The sequence below is a fragment of the Platalea leucorodia genome (genome assembly GCF_965183815.1).
Source record: "Platalea leucorodia genome assembly, chromosome: 2".
NCBI lineage: Eukaryota > Metazoa > Chordata > Aves > Pelecaniformes > Threskiornithidae > Platalea > Platalea leucorodia.
The window spans coordinates 65,619,204-65,629,347 of NC_138824.1; the positions used below are offsets into that span (position 1 = coordinate 65,619,204).

Here is a 10,144-nt window from a genome sequence, read left to right on the forward strand (position 1 = left end):
CCACGTTTTAGTCAGTTTGAACGCAATTCTTTACAACGGGTCAATACTCAAAGTTATTAGTTACTGTCACAGAAACACCTAAAGGTAACCAGGAGAGACTTGTCAGAAGAGAGAGGCATGGAGGGAGAAAAGTACACATAAAAGACTTCACAGCTACTGCTGGGTAAGGAAGAAAGCCATCTCTCATACAAGAAAACAGATGCAAGAAAAGCTATGGCATGAATTTGCCTGGCGAGCAATGCTTATAACAGAGCAACTTAAAGGGGAGACTTAGCAGATGCACCTCTTCCTTTCCCACCTTCCAACCGCTTACTAAAAACGGAGTCTTTGCCTTGATTGCAACAGATAGAAACTTACGCAAACAGGCAAGAGATTGATTCCCTTGCTGGAGGATCCCGGCAGGATCAAGGCGCGGAGGACCTGTAGAGGGACCTAGCGGACGTCAGTGGCTCAGCTGGAGCAGACGCCGGCGGAGGCAGAGACTCCCGGCCGCGGACACCCGCCACCTTTTGCCCCCGAACGCCCCGGGGGCGGCGTCCCGCTCCCCACTCCGCCGAGGGCGGGCAGCGCGCGAGCCCAGCTCCCGCCACGGGGCTGCCCAGCCGCCCGCAGCTCCGGCTCACGGCACCGCTGCCGCGCCGGCCGCCAGCAGAGCCGCCCGGAGGCCCAGGGCGGATCGCCCGGGCTGCCTGGGCCCCGCCGGGCCGCGGGGGACGCCCTTGGCGGCCGGTCTGGCGGGGCCGCCACCTCGCCGCCTCACGGCCGCGGCGCTCGGCCCCCCCCCCGCCGCCCCCCTCCCCAACCGGGTTCGCCCCCTCCCCTCGCGGGCTCCACGGCGTCGGGTGGGGGGAACGGCCGGCGGGGGGACGGGAGAAAACCGTTACCTTCGCTTTTGCCCAGGATGCGGCAGCAGAGGTTCTGCAGCAAAACGTTGGGGGATTTTTGGTCCGGAGTCGCCATCGCCGCCCGGGGAGGCAGGAGGTGTGGGGAGACGCGGCGGGCGGCAGAGCCGGGGGCGCGGCGGGATGACAGAGGAAAGGAGGAGAGGAAGCTGCCCCCGCTCAGCAGCGCAAGGACCCGGCGACACCCCCCGCCGCCGCCCGCCGCCTAGGGCGCCATTTTAACAGAACCCGCCGAAAGCCGCAGCGGCGGCAGCCCCGCACCCACAATGCCCCTGCGCGCGGGGCGGCATCGGAGCGCGCCGCCACGAACACGCTCCGCCGCGCCGCCGCCGCCGCCGCCCAGAGGTTCCGGGGCGGCCGCCGCCCCCGCCCCCTTCGCCGCCCCTTGCCCCCGCCGGTCCCGGCACCCCCGCGGGAGAGGACACGCAGGGCTCCCGGGGAGGCCCGGGCGTCCTGAGGCGATGGGGCGGGGACCAGGCCTGGGCCACCGCTGCGAGGCCTGCGATGCCTGCCAGCCCTGGCCAAAAATGTCCCCCTCAAAGTCCCAAAAATGGAAATAGAAAATTCGCATTCTGCAACAGCTTTCCGCTTTTGGAAAACGTCCTCTCGCCCCTCCCTCAAAAACCCGGGCAGATCAGGCTCACTCGTTCCTCCCCAGAGAAGAAGCTGGGTGCAGCCCTGGGGTGCCGGCCCTTGCTGTAACTCCCTGCCTTGGGGAGTCAAGGCACGTCGGTAGCTTTTCCACCCGAAGTAGTTATGAATCAGTGCCCATCTGGAAAAATGTGTGAAGATCCTCGACCCGCATGCTCCCTGCACCGGCCCTGTCCCCTGCGGAGGCCTCGGCCTCTGGCCAGCCGGGCAGAGCAGGGTGCCGGGGCAGCAGGCTGATGGCTGGCCTGCGGTGCTCTCGGTAGCCTCCTCAGGCCTGTCACCCCCTAACGCAGACGCTGGCTCCCCAAGATGTCTGTCTTCCATTTCTTTTATCCAGTAAATTCATGCTGAGTCTGGCCCAAAATACATCATTCATGAATATTTATTGTGCCTGTGCTGCTGGAGCTCTCTGTCTAACCCACCTCTGCGCTGTCCCGTAAGAGGTGCTTTGAAACACGGCAGCAGCCAGGTGGGCTTGGTGCGCCACTGGCTGTAAACAAATACGTTCCTGCTGTGCAACACACTTCTTTCCAGCAGCCCCTGTTGCCTTCATCATCTCTGCGTAGCCACGATTTTGTGTGTATGCCTTCTACAGACACATACATGCAAGCCTTTCATTATGGGAACATGATAGATGCAAGAGATGGCTCATCACTAGCATTACTGGTAAATACTAATGGCAAACCAAGGACTGAAATTCATTGAGGACGTACATTTTTTTGTTACTTGGAATATTGTAGTAGACCATCATAGTCTTACCACTCCCATTATAACTCTTCAAATCCTAGTGGTGCTTTCTTTAGACTCTTTTGAGAAGTGGAACCCCAAATTAATAAGGCTATCAGAACTTTATCCCATGTGAATAGTGGGGGGTTGTAATCTGCATCACTAATAATTCTGAAGGAAAGACTTCGAAGATAGTGTGACTTTTTTTGTACCGAGCAGTAGAAGAATCTCTGTTCCATTCTCCATCTGAAGCTAAGGCAGTTGTCCTACAAAGAGCGGTGACTCACTGCTGCTGACGGTCACTTCAGATTTAGATTCTGTCACGGAAGGTGTTAATCTATCAAGCAGCAAATATGGTTGCTCACATGGGAGAAAAAAAATTTAGTGATACTAAACTTTAGTGATACTTTATAGAATCTTTAAATTCCAAGGGACTCCAGTCATTCACAAATATCCTGTTACTGCTTTTAAGTGGATATTACTAATTCTTTCTGGTCATGCTGGTTGTTTTACCTATGGCAATTGTGTCACAGTTCTGAAATCAGCACACAGTGATTTACGGAGCAGCACAATAAGAACATGCTATTAAAATGAGCTCGCTCACGTGTGCCTGCAAGCAACAGTACAATTACTAATCTAAGCTTTTCAGCTTCAGCAAAACCACACCCTACATGATGCTTCTGAAGTACTGTAATAGCCGGCCATTCTGTTACTGGGAATGTATTCTTTCATTTCTAGTCTCTTCTTCCTAAGGAAATGAGGCTTATGCAGTTTTTCTGTGTGCCAGTGCCTCCTCATAACTGTTGCATCTCTTCAGCAATTTTAAACACGTTTAGTAGAGGGATAGAGTTGTTAAGGATATTAACTTAATAAACATTTTATGGAATTCAGTGGCTGAGAATACTAAGGTGCAAGTTAGTGCCCCCTTGAAAAGAAAGATAAGGAGAACTTAGTTCTCCCTGTTGTGTTTGCTGTTAGCAAACCAGCTGATTGGTATGCTTACCCTGGGCAGCTAGGCATCTACACCTAGCTCTGAACCAGCTACAGTAGCAGCTACTTCTTGCCCGGCCTGATAGATGGATGATGCAGGAACTGAAGGTGTAAGGGACAAAGAGCTCTGGAAATACTGTGGAAAATAGTCAGAAAGAGGCAGGAGGGATGCAAGGGAAGAAACTAAGCTTCAGAAGTTCTATTGCTCACAGATCTCCTCGCTTTTGTCTTAATGAAAAGAATTTATCCTGCAATCCTGCTTGGAAATGCTAATTCTGATAAGTCAGGTTGCTAGCATATGCAGGTTATTGTGGTTTTACCAAATCCAGTACAGCTATGATCGCTTAAATCAGCTTAAGATATCCCCCAGCATTTTTATGGACACAAAGAACTGTATCTTAATTTATTTCATTTTTGAAAAGTGAGAAAGAAAAAATATCAACTATTTTTTCTTACTGTATTGCTATAAGCTTAGTTCACCTTGCTGCTTGGCCTCTGAGCAATAAAAAAAAAAGTAATTGCCATTCACATTTTTCATGGTACAGAAAATCCATCAGTTAGCATAGTTAAATGCATGCTTTTAAAATTATGATGACAGTGATTTACAAGGAATTCAGTTTATCCGTAGAAGCTTAAAGAGACTTGCGCTCAGAGCTGCTGCATAAAGAACTTTTTCTCATAGTAAATAGCTTTATAACAGAAGAACGTACAATGAGATCCAGCAGGAGATGGAAGCTGAAGCTTGCCAAAATAAGGCTAGAAAAAATTATGGTTTTAATTCAATAAGGATATTCAGTCACTAGAGAGATATGTTTAAGAGCATGGCACTTTCTCCATATCTCAAACATTTAAAATCAGCCTTCTGTTACAGGCCTAGTGACCAGATACAAACTGACACAGAAGCTACTGAGTTGTGCGTATGTTGTGCACAAGATCAGACTGGAGGGCATCGTAGTCCCTTTTGGTCTTAAGCTTTCTAAATCTAAGCAATAATGCTAAGAAAAGATTCTTACCCTTATAGAAAACCTGAGGGTTAGTTGCTCTGGTTTTCTCAACTCCTTAATGGTTATGTCTACAGGCACAATACCTTAGATAGCTCTAGCTGTTGGTGGGACCTCCAGCATTTCGCTATGCCAGATGATAAACATTTTTTTGTGTCAAGAATTATAGTGGCTGGAGACAGTGGAGGATACTGCCCGTGCCTGCCTTACCATATGGCAGCCCTGGAGGAGCAGCAGCTGGGTTTCTTCTGGCTCCAGCACCATTTGGCTTCTGTACCTAAGCGTGTATTTCCCACATAGGCAACCCTATATTGGCCTAGAGCCCTGCTCTGCTGAGTCTGCAGTATTAAAAGGTTATTAAAGGTGCCCACAGATCTAACTTTGGAAAGGCCATATGTTTCAGGATGAGGTGTTGTGACTTGGTTTCAGATAGATGTCTTCCCTGTGCACAAGTAGGGCTCAGATGAAGAGAGAGTTTGATCCAAACAGTTTAACCCTCCTGAGTGTGTTAGTTCCACATTGCAGCCTACTTGTTGTAACTTTCACAATATTACTACCACCTCTCTGTTTTCAAAACTCTTCACTTAAGCTGTTCTGTTGATTGAGGAGCCTGGAGTGTGTTCCACAATGCCATATAGCTACAGAAAGTCCATTGAATTGACATGTATATCAAAAAAGAAACCTGTATTTTGAAATACTTAAGAGATGCCAGAATCATAGAACTATAGAATGCTTTGGGTTAAGAAGGGACCTTTAAAGGCCATCTAGTCCACCCCTCCCTGCAATGGGCAGGGACATCTTCAACTAGATCAGGTTGCTCAGAGACCCATCCAGCCTGGCCTTGAATGTTTCCAAGGATGGGGCATCCACCACCTCTCTGGGCAACCCATTCCAGTGTTTCACCACCCTCATCATGAAAAATTGTTTTTCTAGGTTTTTCATAGTTTTCAGAAACTATGATTTAAGCTATATAAGGGCAAAATTAAGGACATTTTCATTTTTTCAGCATTTTTTTCCCCAGCATTTGCAGTAAAATAAACATTTTAGATGAATAATACTAGCTATCCTATAAACTGGAAGTAATACTAATGTTTTGCTTCTTAGAACAGTTGTCTGTCTTACGATGGTGCCTCCACTATCTGATAAGTTTCATTTTTATCAGTCCAGTACAGCCATAAACAGAGTTCTTTTCCAACATGAAGATATACAGACACACACACATTGAAGCCCACTCAATATTAAATGCTATTGATTACACAGGGGTGGACAGCATTACCTATCTTTCTAATGAATAGTATAACTGCAGCCAGCAAACAGGCATTCCAACAAGCTCCGTAAAACTACCTGACATTTTCTAAGTAAGTTCCGTGTGTTTCAGTGTCATGTTACGTATATGGAGCTGCAGTAAAGAAATCACATCAAATCATATTCTACCAGAACGTGATTTGGTAAAAACGTTTTGCAAGAACACTTCTATTTTGTCAAAATCCCCCCAAATGCTGTCAAAATATTTTTGAAAGTTAAAGCCACTTTGTGACAACTACTTCATTTTAAAAAAGCAGAGCAATAATTTTGGAAGGGAGCCTGGAGAATGAAGCTCTGTAATAAAACACAGTTAATATTTTCAAATATATGTTTCATTTTGTATACAACATCAACTTTTCAATAGGAGCTTTGACCACATCTGGCTTCAGTATTTTAGAGCAAAGGCTTTTGATCTTTCTCAGCCCTAGACAAAGCAGGGGGAGGAAACTATCAAAATAAGACACTGAATACAAAAATGGTATGTAGCAGTCCAATCAAAAAAGATGTACTAATGTATTTGTAAGGAGATTCTTTCCGTAAATGTGATAATATCGCTAGGCAAAAGTAACTCATTAAATACAGCATAAGTCAGTAACAAAGCTCTACAAAGCATTGCGATACTCTGCAAGCAGGAATAACAAGGTAGTTTTTAGCTCATTTCACTATAAAGCAATAAGGTCAGAGGTTTGTTGTTTTTTTTTTTTAATTAACCTTACTTTGTTTACTCATTTCCCCAGGTGCATATTTCTCATGCCAATAGCAACTCTCACATCTGTGTGAGCTGAAAGCCTCAAGGTCAAGGTTTGGGTTTTTCCTTATATCACAGGGGAGAAGATACAGCAACCAGTTGGCAAAGGAGGAACCAATTCTTCCTGTGCTTTTGTTTTAAATGTCAAAAACATTCATAAACTGATAAGCAAATGTCATCTTTTGTTTTTATTTGAACTAGCTGTATTTAGGCAGTTTTCTGACAGCATATTCTTTAAGGGGACAGCCTGAAGATTTCACTCTGTAATGCTTTTTAAAGTGTTTATTGATTTTTCTGCTCTCGTCTCAGTGTTTGGAGAGTTTTTCTGATACTCATTTTTTTCTTTCCAATGAACTAGTCAAGAAAATGATGAAACTAGCTATATCTCTTGCTGTGTTAAATGTATAGGGTAAACAATTTTAAAAATAGAGGAAAACATTTTCATTTTCTTTCCTGCAGATTTTTTTTTTAGTATAGCAATTAGTCACTTTGCAACAGCATGTACCATACTTTCAGACAAAAATAACTGTCAAGGTAACAATATCCCCTGCAGAATACATCTTGAGCTTCATTTTCCTACAAATATTGGAAGAAAAACTGCTATTCACTTTAGTGAACCACCATATTCATGAAGCTGATCATCCATCTCCTAAAGTCCACTACATACCAGCCTGAGCTGTTTTCCATTACAATTCTTGAAGATTACTGACTTCATTCACAGTATTAGGAGGAGTCTGTGTATGTTACTGTATATTTGTAAGGAAAGACAGAAACAAACTTCAATCCATAGCCTTCTTAAGAGAATAAGAGCAATTCCTAGTGTTCCTGCCTGCCACATTCTAGCCTGATGATTCATATCCCATGTATCTAAATTAGTGAATACAGTATTTTTCTCTGCTTCCTGCATTAAACTACTGAATCATTTTGCTATGCCTGGTTAAAAAGCTACCATATTCTATTAAGTTAAGAGGTACAATAAATTGGTCTAACCAAGTGACTTTTAAGGCCTGAATTTACAAAGGGATGTAGGAATACCTGTCCCCATGGCTGTTAAAACGGTGATGGGTTTTAGGCTTGTAAATGTATTTGTGAATCCAAGCCTACATTATATGTTCTCAGATGCTCAGATTAGAGCATGCTATAGAATTTCAAAGTACAGCTTATTATTACCACACTTGAACTGGTAGCAATAGAGGGGCTATAGACAAAAAGAGCAGCACCGGAGCTACAAAGATTTGCCGATTCTTAGGTGTGTGATTTAGCAGGGGAACCACATTTGGTTCCTAACTGCAGGAACATTTCCTTGTCCTGTGGCAGGATTGTTTTAATGCAGGTAACTTTTTTTGTGTTATACTGTTCAAAGATTTCTTAAACATAATAGCTGGTGGATCAGAAACTAATCTCAACACTTTCTCCCTCCTGAAAATCTGAGACAGTTAAAAGCATATTCTAGGAGAGTCAGGCTCCCAGAGACAGACGTAAATACACAAGAGATACAATCAGATAGTAACCGGAGCCTTTGAGAATGAGGTTTGTTAACTCTGTTTCTTCAGTTTCCTCTGTGTAATTAGATCAGCTCTTAACTGAGAGCCTACGTAGACATATTGCGTGTTTCCATTTATAATAAGTCAGATAACACCTTCCACCTCAAGATGTCCAGCCCTGCACAAACATTTTTAGTATTCTCTGAGGCAGAAAAGGGTTAGAATCCCCATTTTACACAGAAGAAAATATGGAAATGTGGACAGGCACAGAGGAAGCATTTTGCCCAAGGTTATAAAGGAAATATCTGCCCAGCCCAGGAATACAGCCCAGATCTTCTCTTTTTCTTATACTTTAACCACAGAACCATCTTTCCTTCCTACTTAGAATGCTTTCAGTGTTTTTAAATGCTGTAATTATCCTTTGACTGCCTTCTATTTAAAGATGGGGATATGTACTCAGCACATCTCTAGAAGGCACACCAGCAGCATACATTTGTTATGAACAGATTGTTCAGGTTTCCTAAACCTGAAGAAAGAAGTCATTATTGTCCTTCTAATGCCAAAAGCATTTTAAAAGTCAGAAAACCCTCTTCTCCTCAGTATAAGAAAAAATAATGAAGACTGTATTCCAAATAATTTAGAAAGAATAGTTTTTCTCATGCAGATTGGAATTCACTGGATTATGATTACAGTTGTCATTCATTATTGCTTTATGAGAGAGAGAGTATAATAACAGTGCCATCATCTTTGTGTAAAAGTCTTCTAATGATCTTGTTCAGGAATATCTTTTCTTCAAAATGAGTTGCTGGTAATTTGAAGAAATGAGATTTGCCTTCATTTGGTTTTGATTTCTTACAGAACTGAATAGCAAGGATTATTGTCCTGCCTTATACAAACACTATGAGACAATTAAATATGTGATCAAATAATCAAGCAAAGCAGAGTCCCATCCAGGATACCGTGCAGGTTCGTTTCATTTCCCAGTCACTTCCTCTGCTGGACAGAAAGACGACAGAAACCAGACAGAACTGTTTATTGAACAGTTAAGGCAGCAAACATTACACTGAGTAATTCCAACACCATCTACTTTACTGAAGGGAGAAAGAATTTCAACAACCGACCTGATGTGAGCTAATGCTTGAAAAACCAGTGTTAGCTGAAAATCAGAAATTTTCCTGAATTGTCTAATACAACACGAGGCATCTGCATTCAGTTATGGGCACCACAGGGTTCCAGGTGCCTAATTATGTTTGCCTAAGAGAAAGGTAGTCAGGTTTATCGTGGGAGGACTTCACAGTATCTGAAGCTGTTGGGAAAAAAGAAAGTCTGTAGCTGTGTAATTATAGACTACCCTGCATATGGGAGGCAGGAGTACTGCCACGCATTCAACTGTGGCTCAGCGTTCTCAATTTCCATTTGCTGTTACTATGTAAGGCCCTATGTTATGGGGAGCTATAGCAATTCTTTAACAAAGACAATACACCACCACCACTGCATTTATCTAGCCCATACCTATTACCTGTGTTGCACTGGTGTTGACTCTTTAAAAGGTTAGACGAGTATGCGAAAATACGTATTTCCTCATAGAATCATAGAATCATTAAGGTTGGAAAAGACCCTTAAGATCATCGAGTCCAACCGTTATCCTAGCACTGCCAAGTCCACCACTAAACCATGTCCTCGAGCACCACATCTACCCATATCTTTTAAATACCTCCAGGGATGGAGACTCAACCACTGCCCTGGGCAGCCTGTTCCAGTGCCTGACCACCCTTTTGGTGAAGAAGTTTTTCCTAATATCCAACCTAAAGTTCCCCTGGCGCAGCTTGTGGCTGTTTCCACTCCTCCTATCCCTTGTTACTTGGGAGAAGAGACCGACCCCCACCTCGCTACAGCCTCCTTTCAGGTAGTTGTAGAGAGCAATAAGGTCTCCCCTGAGCCTCCTTTTCTCCAGGCTAAACATCCCCAGCTCCCTTAGCTGCTCCTCATAAGACTTGTGCTCTAGACCCTTCGCCAGCTTCGTTGCCCTCCTCTGGACACGCTCCAGCACCTCCATGTCCTTCTTGTAGTGAGGGGCCCAAAACTGAACACAGTACTCGAGGTGCGGCCTCACCAGTGCCGAGTACAGGGGCACGATCACCTCCCTGGTCCTGCTGGCCACACTATTCCTGATACAAGCCAGGATGCCACTGGCCCTCTTGGCCACCAGAGGCTGGCTCATGTTCAGGCAGCTGTCAACCAACACCCCCAGGTCCTTTTCCTTTGGGCAGCTCTGCAGCCACTCCTCCCCCAGCCTGTAGCGTTGCATGGGGTTGTTGTGACCCAGGTGCAGGACCC

The 10,144-nt window shown here is 44.8% G+C and overlaps 1 protein-coding gene across 2 annotated transcripts in view; it reads right to left on the reverse strand.

The window, feature by feature from the left end:
* Positions 1–1,030, reverse strand: part of TUBGCP3 (tubulin gamma complex component 3) — a 60,337-nt gene extending 59,307 nt beyond the window's left edge. Inside the window, exons 1-2 of one of the 2 annotated variants that reach the window (XM_082333549.1) lie at positions 885–1,030; positions 358–420 (exon numbers count right to left, since the gene is read on the reverse strand). In XM_082333549.1, coding sequence (XP_082189675.1) covers positions 358–420; positions 885–960 — 139 coding nt within the window. In that variant the 5' untranslated portion in view covers positions 961–1,030. The remainder of the gene's footprint in view (positions 1–357; positions 421–884) is intronic. The other variant, XM_082333550.1, reaches the window with a different exon arrangement.
* Between the last annotated feature and the right edge of the window lie 9,114 nt (positions 1,031–10,144).